This window comes from Drosophila navojoa, chromosome 3 (genome assembly GCF_054131105.1).
Source record: "Drosophila navojoa isolate 15081-1374.11 chromosome 3, UAZ_NAV_1.0, whole genome shotgun sequence".
NCBI lineage: Eukaryota > Metazoa > Arthropoda > Insecta > Diptera > Drosophilidae > Drosophila > Drosophila navojoa.
This window is the reverse complement of record NC_142891.1, coordinates 7,303,399-7,316,949: the sequence shown is the minus strand read 5'-3', so window position 1 is coordinate 7,316,949 and position 13,551 is coordinate 7,303,399. Positions and strand designations below refer to the sequence as shown.

General features: G+C 33.1%; 1 protein-coding gene across 1 annotated transcript; it reads left to right on the top strand.

The window, feature by feature from the left end:
* The first annotated feature begins 12,440 nt into the window (after positions 1-12,440).
* Positions 12,441-13,259, top strand: COX6CL (Cytochrome c oxidase subunit 6C-like). Its single transcript, XM_030390552.2, has 3 exons — positions 12,441-12,575; positions 12,643-12,666; positions 12,761-13,259. Exons 1-3 carry the CDS (start codon positions 12,558-12,560, stop codon positions 13,031-13,033), a joined length of 315 nt encoding a protein of 104 aa, XP_030246412.1. The 5' UTR covers positions 12,441-12,557; the 3' UTR covers positions 13,034-13,259.
* Positions 13,260-13,551: the final 292 nt, after the last annotated feature.

The window sequence follows — 13,551 nt, the reverse complement described above, 5'->3', positions numbered from 1 at the left end:
TATCAATAACTAAATTCAAGTATAAATAGGCATATGTATTGAAGAGATATTTTATATAAATGCATACATTTTAATTCATTAAGCTCTGACTTTGACTGCTTTGATGTGGTTAAGCTAAACAAATTCTCAGTAAAACGAAATTTTCGTTATTTTAATTGCCAGTTCGGCTTGGTCATTGAGAAGTCAAACCGTAAATTAAATATGATGAGCCATAAAGCTTAAAAGCTGCACATATGCAGCAGCAGCATTAGTAGCAGCTGGACATCTGATTTAATTAATTGCTTTTGGCCAAAAGGCAAAAAGTCATCTAATGGCCAAGGCAGACCAGAAAAAAAAGAAACCCTGACTTGCATTAATTAATTGCTGCAACAATTAGAACACTAAGCTTAAAGCGTGACTTTATGACCAATTTAAGATATACTGAGAAGCTTATATGAAACACATATGTATATATGTAAATATCGAATATTTTTCCAAAGAGATTTCAATTATCTATACCTCCTGAATTCTGAACATTTTCATGCTAAGCAATTTATTTTTAGTTTTTGTTCAAGCAATTCGAGCCATCATTAGAGTCAATCAGTAGAGCTAACATAAGAATTCAATTAGTCGCACTGAATAACTTCATTATATTGACTGAGGCACGTGCAAAAATATTGCGTATACGCCATGCACCCCTCACTAATACTAGTTGGGTGTCTTTGGCTTTGCTCTTTAAATGTAAGCCGAAGTCTGGCCAAACGATTGACTCAGCTACATCTACTTTCGTTTGCAATCTGTCAGCCAAGTTGGCAGACAGACGGCCGAGCTATCAGCCAGGCAGCCGTAGCAGACAGATTGTGGTCAAAGCTTTCAGCACTAACGCACTTAAATCATTAGCATGTGCCAGCTGTCGCTCATTCATCATGGGAAGGCTGGCAATGGATTCATTGAACTTTGCCAATTGCATAAAATTGTGCATTATATTGTGTTATTTTTAGTTTATTGAAAATTGGACAAAACAGACAAAAGTTTGAATTTCAATTGAGCGTTAAAACTGTCCAAAATGGATTTTATAAGATTACCTAAAGTAGATGGATATTGGAATAAATACACAGATGAAATTCCCTGAAGACAACAAAAATAAAAATTAACACAAATATTTATTATTCATATAAAATACCTATTAATTAAAAAAGTTTGATAAATTTTTTACTCAAAAATAATCTTTCTTAGAATTCAGTTTAAGCTTTTATTTTTTACCGTTTTCTGTTATTTTATTCTATTATAATTTATTTTTTAATTTTTTGCAAGTCTCTTGCAAATAAGATTTATTTAGTTTTCAATAATATTTTTTTCTATTAGTTTTGGCCTGCAGCAAAGTTTTGTCATTATTCACGCTGTGACTGGGGGACACTTTCCGCCTGACTCACCTGGCTGACTTGAGTTGAGAAGTTGCCCAAGTCGTTAGCACCTGTTCAAATGATTTCTAGTCTGGCCAACTCGCCTGGGCCATGCTTATTTGAAACTACAATGAAATTGTTACTTTAAGCTTTTTATTGTTTTATTTAATTTTATATTTTTTACTTGTACTACCCTGCAAAGTTTTTTGCATAATTTAATTGAATTAGCATAAAGTTTTGTATACATATTTAATAGTAATTAAAAAATTTTATTGTATGCTCTGCTGTTGAGTTCGTTCTGGGCAAAAGTTGATTGCACTTAAGTTATTTAAAGGTTAAAGAGTTATTTCATTCTGGCCAGCGTGCATTGAACTTGGTTTGGACAGGGGCAAAGTAGAGTTATTTGACTCTTTCTATTTACATTAAATGGGGTCTGGCCTTTGATACAAAAGTTTCGTTCAACTATTTAGCCGCAAGCCAAATGAAAATGATATAAAAGTTAGTGCACAAGGAATAAAATTTGATGTGTGCTTTTGGGATAGATAAAAAATAATGAAAACTCACTTGAGGTCTGAACATAAAATGCTCTGATAGCAATTTGAAAATGCAGACAGAACAATAACATTTTCAGGATATACTAGACGCAAATTATAGCGTGTGTAATTTATTTTTAGCTGTTTAATTGGCAGTTTGGCTTTTGCCTGAAGTTCGCTTGAGGTCCATAATTCTGGTTTTCAATCACGTTTCGCCCCAACAATTATCTGCAGTTAAAAATTGTAATAAGCACAAGCGACTCATGCAAAACATTACGTCAATTGCGTGGGCTTAAAGCCAAAGGATAAAGTGTCCTGCGCAACATTGCAAACAATAATTAACACAGAAATAACTGAAATGCGCGATTCTGTGAATGGAAAATTATATAAGGACATTGTTGATGTGGTCCAGTGGAACGAGTTTAAGCGTTAGTCAAAATATAATGAGAGAGTTGTTCAACCACAGCAAATGTGTAACTGTTGCATGAATACTTGCGCTGTTGAAACTCTGATGTAAATATTTAGCGGGTGTGGTCAAATAGACAACTAAATATATGCAAAATATTTTAAATTATTTGTATTCATTTTAATTGGGAAATTTTAATGAATCTACAATTAAAAATATGTTATTATAAAAATATTAAATTATATATTCTAATATATATGAAATTATATATATATTCTTATTATTTATTATTATATTATTATTTAATTATTTGTTTACATTTTAAATTAGAAAGTCAAATATACATATATTAATTTATATATATATTTTTTTACAATACATTTTAATTAATTATTTTAATATTTTGTATTCATATTAAACAAGTCATACATATATATAAAATTATATATATACATATATATTTGACAAACATATATATATTTAAATACTTATTTTATACATTTCAAATTAGTGTAAAATTATAAACAAATATTTTAAGAAATTAATAACAATGCTAATTATTTATTTATTCATTTTTTTGTGAGCGTTTATTGTAACTAATACTAGAATTAAATATTAACAGTCAAAGCGTCAGTCTGTGTTAGTATTTCAAGAGCTTCTTTGTTTCCAGCGCTGAGCTAAGCCGCACGAGCTAGAATTTAATTAAGTTAAAGCATTTTAATAATCCTCAGCTAAGTTTCATATATGTTCGGCACAGCTCCACACAGCAGGTTAGCAGTCATGTTAACATGGCGTATGCGTTATGCGTGGCACATACTTAACTAAAATAATTCAAAATCCGGCACAAATAGATCTAAGGACTAGCACGTAAAGTAGATTTATGTCTTCTATTATGTATGTGTGTATATAACATATATATTTAAATTTCTACATAAATGTAATATACAAATTTACACATACATACATATACATATATACATGTGTATGTATATAAATTTGCCTGTATTCATGCATTTCCCTTGGCACGTGCGCGGCTCTTTGCTCATTTCGTATATATTTTTTAAGCTTGCATAAGCGTAAATTCTTTGTTTGTTTGTCATAAATTGCGGCTGAAAATGCTCACGCGCCGCACTCTACGAATATGCGTTCTATACATGTATATGGATATTATATTTTCGAGTAAATTCTTCATTTTGTCTTGTTCACATTTTAATTATTTAAGTTGTGCGGGTAACAGCTGCTGGTTCTATATATATATATATATACATATATATGTATCTATATATGCTATACACGATATGCTATATGCTGGGCACGTGCTGGTCCTTCGCGGCAGATTTCCTAATGAGCTCGCTGTTGTGGCGAGCGAGATTTATGTGCTGGTCACTAGCTGGAGTGTTTGTTGTAAGAGCCAGGAATTGTGTTAAGTGGGAGCCAAATAAAAATAAGCCATAAATTCTGAAATGAAATATTTGAAAACAAACGCGAGGAACTCTTTGTAATGAATTTTTATTTGCTTCGGCGGCTTTGCGGAGATGTGATGGAAGATTTTATATGAACATAGCTGAACGAAATACTTTGGACATAGAATGCTGTCTAGATTTCTTAAACTTATATAATTGTATATGTATGTAAATGTTGGGGATGCTGCTGATCTAGTTGCTTTCCCAATGGGCACTTCCACCCTTAATTTAGTTATTTATTTTAGTTTTTGGTTTATCTGTTTTTATTTATTATTATATGATTATTTATAAGGTCTAATAGAAAATGAACAATCGTTTCAAATAATAAAGTTCTGAATCTTATAACTTTGGAGAATATACACATGTGCTATATACTCTATAGTATATGTTAGACTATCAGTTCTTGATCTAACTGATTGAGCCTTTAAGCGTAACTTGAATAGAACGCAAATTGTCCTCTTCTTGAGAAATATATATTTTTGTAATTCCTGCAAATACATTTGAATGTCGTTCTTATGCTAATTATGGAATACGTAATTTCGCATTGTAATGCCCGAAACGGTAGGACTAGCTCAGTCGCCACGCAGTAAGCAGAGCGCATGAGTTATCGCTGGGGAATATGTCCAGCAGTATATTTACTTGAATTGAAATTAAACTCAAGTTGTATGTGAGCTTCGCTAAGGCTCAGCTGCGATTGGGAGTATACGTTAGGCCGTATGTTTAGTATTAAAAAAAAAGAATAATAATAATAATAATACTGATGTTAAAGGGCTTTTAAAGATGCATAATATGTATCATATTATGATCAAGATTAAATTTTTTTTTTTAATTTGTCTCTAGAGCAAGTCAATTTCTTTTTTTTTTTTTTCTTTGATTAAAAAAAAAAAAAATACTTTTAAAATACAAAAAAATTTTGGTTTAGTTAATGTCTTTTATCATAAAAATTGTTTTCGTTTGCATTTAGATTTTATTTCTGGAATTTCAACATATATAAATGAATGAATGATTTGATATAACTAAACTATTCTGTGTTTCTATAGAAAGTCACGCACACTTTTAAATTCCATGAGCATTCACACATTCATCTCTTTATCACGAACCTTCGAGCACTAACTTTAATTCAATTATCACCAATCGAGACAAAGTCGACTCCCAATAATCAATGCAGCCTCTGGCAAGCCTTTTTCATCATTATGCCCAAAGATTATTTATAATAAACGTTGAACTTTTTAAAAAGTTCTTCAAAGTGATTTAAAGGCACTTGGCAAAGTTTTCTGTCTCTCTCTATTTCTATGTATTTATAAATCAAGCGCACGTTGTTTATGTTGAGCCCATATCAAATGCCTTGAATGAGTCTTAAATTATGGAAAATCTTTACTGAGAGTGCTCTTCGCTTAAAGCTGCTGCTGCTCTTGAAAACTTTTGGTGATACGCAACAAATTTGAGCGCCTAAAAGGCCAAAAAGAGCAAAACAAAATCATAAACTCGAGGGAGAAATATGACAGACAGAAATACGAGCTCAGGTCGATGGCAAACAATGTGACGTTATTCTCCCTCTCTCTCTTTCCCGCTCTCTCTCTCACCCGCTCTCTCTGTGTGTGTCCAAAAATTGTGACACCCGCACGGCGTGTGGCATGTGATAACTTTCATGTGGGGCTGGCAGTGTGTGAATGATGCCAGATGCGATTTATGTGTGAACAAAATGTGTACGAAATGTGAATGAAATGTGACCAGGAGGCGGCTGCACTGAATGACAAAAGCCTGAAGCGTGTAGCCTCTGTGTAACCTGTAGCCAGCAGCAGCCACAGCAGCAGCAGCTGCAGCAGCAGTCGTAGTCAATGCCTATTGAGGCGAAGGTCTAAAGCACACACACGCTTAATGACTTGCCTTAGAGTCATTTCACGAATATTACGCATACGCCGCATTGAGCAGCAGGACAAAGAGATAGCCCAGTTTATGGCTTGGCTGCTCATGAAGGCTTCTTTAAAATGTAAATGATGAGAGTTTTGAGGCTTCGTCTGTTTCACTTTCCAGGAAACATTTTGCCGTAATTTTTCAATATTTGTCACTCCAGACGAAGGTCTCTAAATATTTCATCGAGCCATGCGTAATACAGCCGAAGCCATACTCAGCCAATGTCAACGCTGTGCAGGCAAAACAAGGGGAGAGAACTGAGAGAACATGGCTAACAAATTGCTCGCTAAATATTTGGACTTACCCCATGTCAGCTGTCCTTGTTATGCTGATTGTGGTTTTGCCCGTCTGAAGCCACTTAAATGAAGCACAAATCAACGCTCAACGCTTGACGCTTCACAATAAACCTGATGGCAAACTTGACAGTCAAATGTCTTGTATATATATATATGTATATACAGTCAACCTTCTAAGCCTGCGCAACCACCAGGCTCAGGCTTCACTTTAAAGCTGGCTGTGGTGCATTGTGATGTGGTTCGCGTCGTTATGGCTTTTGCTTTATGAACTTTTATGTCGCCAGCGAAACATTTTGATAGACGTATTATGACCACGCACTTGTAAACAAGAGACATACATACATATATTGTATGTGGGAAGAGAATAACAACTGCAACTAGAAAGAGATAAAAATGTGGCAGATACTTTGGATTATAATCAGAGTAATTAAAAGGGCGTGGCTGGCAATAATATAATGTAATGGATATTAATGAAAACAAGTTGAAAGTGGAAGGGGTGAACATGGCAGAGCAAATATATTATGAGACACAATGGAAGAGAGAAAAAGAGGTAGAGAGAGATATACATGGAAAAAGAGGTAACAAGTGCAATTCCGAGAACAACACTGAAGGGCAATTGTGAGAATTACAGCGAAATGTAAAAGTTAACAATCAATTAAAAATAAATAAATACAAGGAGAAAAACAACAGTGAAGTGCAAAATAATAAAAAAAAGACAAAATCAGGCAGATAATATGCACTTCCCTAAATCGACAATCGCGATAATATGAAAAAAAGTCTACCCTCTTGAAAAAAATGCATTCTTGATAATCTAAATTTCTGGATAAATAAAAAAAAATATAAATAAACAAATAAAATGATTCCCTTCCCAATTCGACTTTATAATAATGACTGAAAAATAAATTATTATCTTTAAAAAAATTAAAATTTATTTTTATTTACATATACTTTTATTTACATCGAAATTTCAACTAAATTTAATTCAGCCTCAGGATTGAGTTTCACAATTTAATGTGTGAAAAAAGGGAATGCGTCAAAGGTCGACAGGTTGCAACGTGTTGTGCAGGGGCATACGACACACTACCATTAACAAACTAACACACACACGTTCACGTACAGGTGCAATGCGTATTTGAATGCGGCATGGAAATGTTCTTCATACATGAAAATTGCAGCACAGATTTTTTTCTTTATTTTTTTGCACAGGGGTTAGACCCATTTTCGCCTTGACCCCGACAAACAAAAGGCGTAACGCCCAGTCGCAGTGTGTAGCGCCAAATGAACATATACACAAGGGAACAAACACACACACACACACACACATAATCCAACATATATTTGACATTTTGTGTGCCGCAAGAGGTGTGCAAAATGCGTTTTCCGTTACGGCATTTAAAAAGCATCAGAATTTAATTTTTGTTGCACATTTCTCAAGTTTTTCTTGAAGTAAAAAATATATAAAATTTTACTAGAGGCTAGTAGAATTTTATATAAATATATTTATACTTTGAATTGTATAATGTGTAATGTATATGCATTTAAAATGAACTTTAAATAGATTTAAATATATAAAAAATATAGGAATGTTTATATTGTATATATTTGCATAATATAAATTTTAGCAATTTATTTATGAATAAATAAATTTAGAAATTTTTTTATTTATTTTCTTTTTTTTTTTTTTAATAAAGCTTAACTGAACTCTTTATTTGGAAATATAGGAGCTTATAATAATAGCTATAGAGTATAGAGTTCATGTCTTGGTAAAAAATCAGTTTTAAGCTTTACTATTAATTAATAACAATGAGAGTAGAAGTCTTAATATAAAAAGCATATATTCTATATATATCCAAATAATAGTAAATAGTTTTATTTTTCACGCTCTGTACAGGAAATCAACTGAAAATTATCATATATCTCGCTTTGAGCAAGGTCTTTTGGCTCTTATCGTTGCTCTTCAATATCATTTGAGGGGAGATACGATTGACGTTCGCATAATGAGAGTCAGAGAGTGTTCAGCGTAGACAACTTTTTTTTTCCGATCACGAATGATATCTTATTATTATCAATGCAATCAATTGCTCTCCGAGCTCTTTCAATGAGAATACTCTAATTTAAAAGTATATTAAATACCAAATAATAATAAAGTTATTCTAATTTCAGAATCGATTTCTACAGCTCCAACATGTTCAGTATAATACACATAATTCCAAGCCCTTTTTGTCTCAATAACAGTTATATGCATTTGGTATTCAGGTGCCTCATTTAGTATTTATTCAAAACGCTTTGTTTCACACAATCAAAACTGTAATAAAAAGTAAATAGAGTTAATTCAATTACAATGCTGGCCACATAAATAACAAATTTCGTTTTCATTTTTTGACTTTCTGCGCTCTTTGTTAACAAATCACAGTTACTAAAAGCAGACATAATTCAGCTGCATGATGAATATATATTCATATTATTCATTCATGAGAGAGCATATGCAATTCTGAATAGCGTTTTCACTGATTCTGCATTCAGTGGCAGTGACTGCTTGATATCCCTGGAGTACCAAGAAACAAGCTGCACCAAAACAATGCAAGCTGCCAGCTATACTACGCAGCGATCCTTTCAGGCAGCCAACAAGTCATGGAGCCATGTCAGATGGATGGATGGGTGGCTGACTGGGTGCCTGTCTGGGTGGCTGAGTGCCTTCCTGGTGTCAGGCCATTTGATATTTGCGCTCGTCGAGCGAGCACTAAGGGAAATCTCTGAAGTCTCACCGTTGGATTTGTTGCAGGCCACAACGGATTGCCCCCACATAAAATATACATCTACATGAGTGTATGTGTGTGTGTGCTGTGTGTTTGTGTGTGGAAATGAGCAAATTTTGTGCGTGGCTGCTTGTGGTTGAGTTAAGTTGGCAAACTATTTCATGCTATTGGCCCAAAGGGGCTTAACTGGCTCTGAAGTCAGCTTTAATTAACTGCTCAGTAAATGCTGAAAGGAATTGTTAGATACTTCAGCTATATATTATGCCGAAACAATGAAACATGTTAATCGCATCACTTTAAAAAACAGTTAAATAAATTATAGTAGCTTAACAACTTCATAAGCTGCTGGGTTAAGGACTCTGAATTTTATGCCTCATAATATCTGTAGTCAAGTTAATTCTACCAAAAAAACACATTGAATATATTTATTGTTATTGTCTTTAAGCAGCAGAATGTTATAATCACAATCTCGACTAGAGCTTCTTACTTGTTTAAAAAAAATATACACAGCAGCATATATACATCAAATTATTAATATAATTCTTATTCGATATATTGTTATATGTATGTAAAATTTAAATCATATTTATAAATAATTAAAATTGTACACAAAAATTTATATTATTTTGTTAGTCTTTGGCGCTTCCTTCAAAAAATAACATTTAAACATTTAAAAAAAAATTATATATTTAAATAATCTTATAATTATATAAATGTCTGAAAAACAAATAAAATACAAAAATATTTTTATTATAATAATTTATTAGTTGCAAATATATTCAGATATTATTCTTATCGATATCGATATCGATAACGATATTCTCCCATGCAGCGGTAGCTCGTGATAATTGAATTTTTTCATTAGCTCGCCAGGTGATTCAACCGGCTCCCCACTTTGCACATAAATCTGTGCAGCGGTTAAATATAAATTATGCATGTTCATTACATTTTCATAAGAAAGCACTTCCAGCCACCCAGGCTGGCCACGAAACAACTGTCGCTGTGACAACCCATTGCCATTGCCATTGCCATTTTCACATTTCACATTTCCCATTTTTATTTTGTAATTATTATTTCGACTGCTGTGGCATAAGTGCTGAATTAAGAAATTATGTAATAGCAGTTGGAGCCAGATTAAATTTCAAGCCTGAGTGGCTGTGAGAAATGGGCATTGAGAAGCTTGGCAGATGGCAAATGAATGATTTAAGGGCAAACGCGTGTTCGGTGGCCATACAGAATATTTAAAATATATTCTTTCATTTTCATTATGCTTAACCAACAATTCATTTGCTCAAGTTTGCGAAAGGTTGTGGTGGCAAAGCCTCTTAGCTGTTGGGCAACAAAGATTCGAAGAGTATCGAAGGCAAACTTTAATCGTGTTGCATAACCGCGGGCCACACACACACACACACACAAACTGGTTAAGTGTGAGTTTCAGCCACGTTAACAGAGTGCATGCATTTTCTATAAAATGCAAGAATTGCATAAAATTTCAATAAACTGGCAACGACGTTGCATTCGACGAGACAACAGCGAGGGGGGCAGTGGGACAGGGCGACTGATGGAGAGGGTGGCAGAATTGGTTTGGCTTGAATTTTAACCGAGAGAGTGCGGCGTCAGTGAAAATGTAAAATTTATTGCCAGCTGAATTCTCATTTTGCCTCGAATTCGTACAACTTTTCCTCATTTGTTGCCAAAAACTTGGCATGAAAATGTTCTTTAAGATCAGCGCACTTTGCATAGAGTTCAGAATGAAGCAGCAGAGCTGCATTTTAAAGCGATTTCAACTGCATTTCATATGCAAATGTTTTTGTTTCTAGTCGCGCACGTGTTCAGGTTTTCCAAGTGCGAAAATTCACCTCAAGCTAAGACTAAGGCTAAGCAGCAGAAAATTCGTGAAAACTTAGTGTGCGCTTGAGCAACTTTTCTATACACTAACTGCAGATTGGTTTAAATAATGAAACGTTTGAGCAATATTAGATTCTAGAGATTTAAATTAGTATTAAGAAGTTGTTGGCGCCCTAATGCGATATTTTATTTATATAACTATATATATATTTCTATATTAACCATTTTTTTTAATGTTTTAAACAAAATTACATTTTGAGGCTTTTACATTTTAAAGTTTTTACAATTTGCATTCATGAAATTGAATTTTCCATTCGATTGTCATATAATTTCTGCAAATAACTTTGATATAAATCAACCTTCACCTTCGGTTAAGCTAAGTAGCTTATCTCTTCTCTTCCTCAGCCTACCTTAGCCCTCAACACCACTGGCAGTGTATTGCTGAGTGGCTCAACAAAGGGCGCAAAAAAAAAGGAAAACTAAAAAACTAGCTTAAGCTGTTAATTCACATATTTTGCCAGCTTTTTGTGTTTGGCTTCCATTGCTTGTAAGCAGAAATGTTGTCGGCCGCACGCCTTAAAGTATGCCACGTATTTTTCTTTACTCAGCCAGCAAACATTTATTACCCACCCGCCCACAGGCCAGAGACAAATGGTTATGTTAAGCATCGTAAGAGCTGTTTCTCGTTTGTCAGCTTTGCAGCTTGCGTTTCTATCTCTTCCATTCTTTATGTGTGTGGCCTGTACACGTTGGGCAGGCGGTGAGAGTGTCTAGTTTCAAATGTTTTGTTTTTATCTTAAAAGCACGAACGAACAGTTTCTTTAACTAGTCATGCCACATGTTTCAACCTGTATGAGCGATATCTAAATTCAAAGCTATATACAGCTGATGTTTATGTAATAATCGATCACTTCATATAATCGATAAATCAAACAAATTGATAAGTGTCTAGAATAATATATACATATAGATATTTTTTATTTTTTAGAATAATATATACATATAGATATTTTTTATTAATATATTAAATAACATATACTAATAATGTTTACAATAATCTAATGTTTACAATAATCTTGATTAATAATTAATAAATTTTAAAGTTACTACGAAATGTTCGTGTACGTATGTTAAACAGAAATCAAATTTGCATTTATTAAAAGCATAGTTTGTGCATTTCGATTATTCCAGACTTTACTTAATTGACACTCTTGTTAAATTTGCTCTTCTGTTTCCTCTTTCCCTTGGTTCTTGTTGGAAATATTCAACTAATTGCTTTCGTTTATTTCACGCTTGACTGTCTACAATCGAGACAAATTGCTTACCCCCTTCACCACATAATTGCGGTCCGATGAGCTATTTGCCTTCAAGAAGTGCTACAATCAATCATATCGACTTGACCATTGACTGTTGCGCTGAGAATATTTTGAGTGTCCTTATTAATATATTTTTTATTTATAAATTATATAATCCACATTTATATTCTATACATTCCATAAATCATTTTCTTTATATTTTGTTTATATAATTTTTGCTGGTAAATTGCATAAATATAATATTTTAAAAATTATAATAATACGAACAAAATGTTTAACTAAACACAAGTTAAACAAAATTAATTTAAAATTAATTTTTAAAAATTAATTCATATGTATAATCCTTTACTATTTTCTATATTCTTTCTTTTATTTTTATGCGTTTTTTTTCTTCTTGCTTAATTTAATATTAAAGCATAATATTTTAACTATGAGAAATATTTATATAATTTTATTAAATACATTGTCGTTAAAAAAAAATAGTTGTACACTTGAAATGAAAGTTCCTTTCTGTTTTTTTATTAAAAAAAAAAAATATCTTGCCTAAGTAGGTTTTTCTTTAGGTCTCACTTAAAACAATTCAAATTATTCAGTTCACATATATATTTGTGGAGCTTACAGACATTTTTAAAACTTTAACAAAATGTCAAAACCAAAAATGGTAAATAAAAATATGAAAAACAAATTGTAAAAAATGATATTTATTAATTATTTCCATTTCTTTGTAGGCTTGTAAGCCGCCGCCACCATCTGTGAGTAATCAATTAAATTGGCCTTAAAAACAACAAGAATGGTACATACATACATTATATACATATATTTACCCTTTATTCTGTACCAATTCAGCCAGAGGAGATGAAAAACATCAAGTTTCCCATGCACAACACACATTTGCGGAAAACGTTGGGCATTTTGAGGACAGCTTGCTATTTGTCAATATTGGCCCCGCTTCTGTTCTACGTGCTTCACAATGCGCCACGTAAGATGAAATATCAACAATTTTATACACACTACGATCCATTGGATGCATTTGATCGCATGAAAAGCGGCGGCTATTTCAACTCGTGCCCAGCCAAGGAGGAAAAGAAAGAGAAGGGCAAGGACAAGAAAAAGAAGTAAATGGAATACAATACAAAAGAATGGAATCAATTCATTGCTAGGACAAGAATCGTCAAACAAACATAATAAGAATGGAAAGGAAATCAGAACAGGAACGCAAATGAATTCTAAGAAATTGTAAGACTCGACAGGATATGAGATATTTCTTAAACATGATTACACACGCACACACACACACTTACACATGCGTATAGCGTAAAACTTGTTGATTAAATGGAGCATTGCAGATACTTGAGTCTTATTTCCCGACTTCAGTTCCTCCTCGCCTTGCTAAGCACATCCTTCGCTGCCTCGTAAATCGCTCCAAGGCATGTGCTTGTCTGTTATTGATGGCCAATTACAACTTACAACTGAGGCCGAGTAGGTTAAGCAGATGCTCAACGACTATTAAACGTTGCAGCAGCTATTCAAGTTGCTGCTGAAGTTGTTTATATTTGCCCCCTTGAACACTTGATTAATCTGAGTGCTTGGACGTATCTCAACTGCATAAAATCAAGTTCATCATTTCATATTTTTAA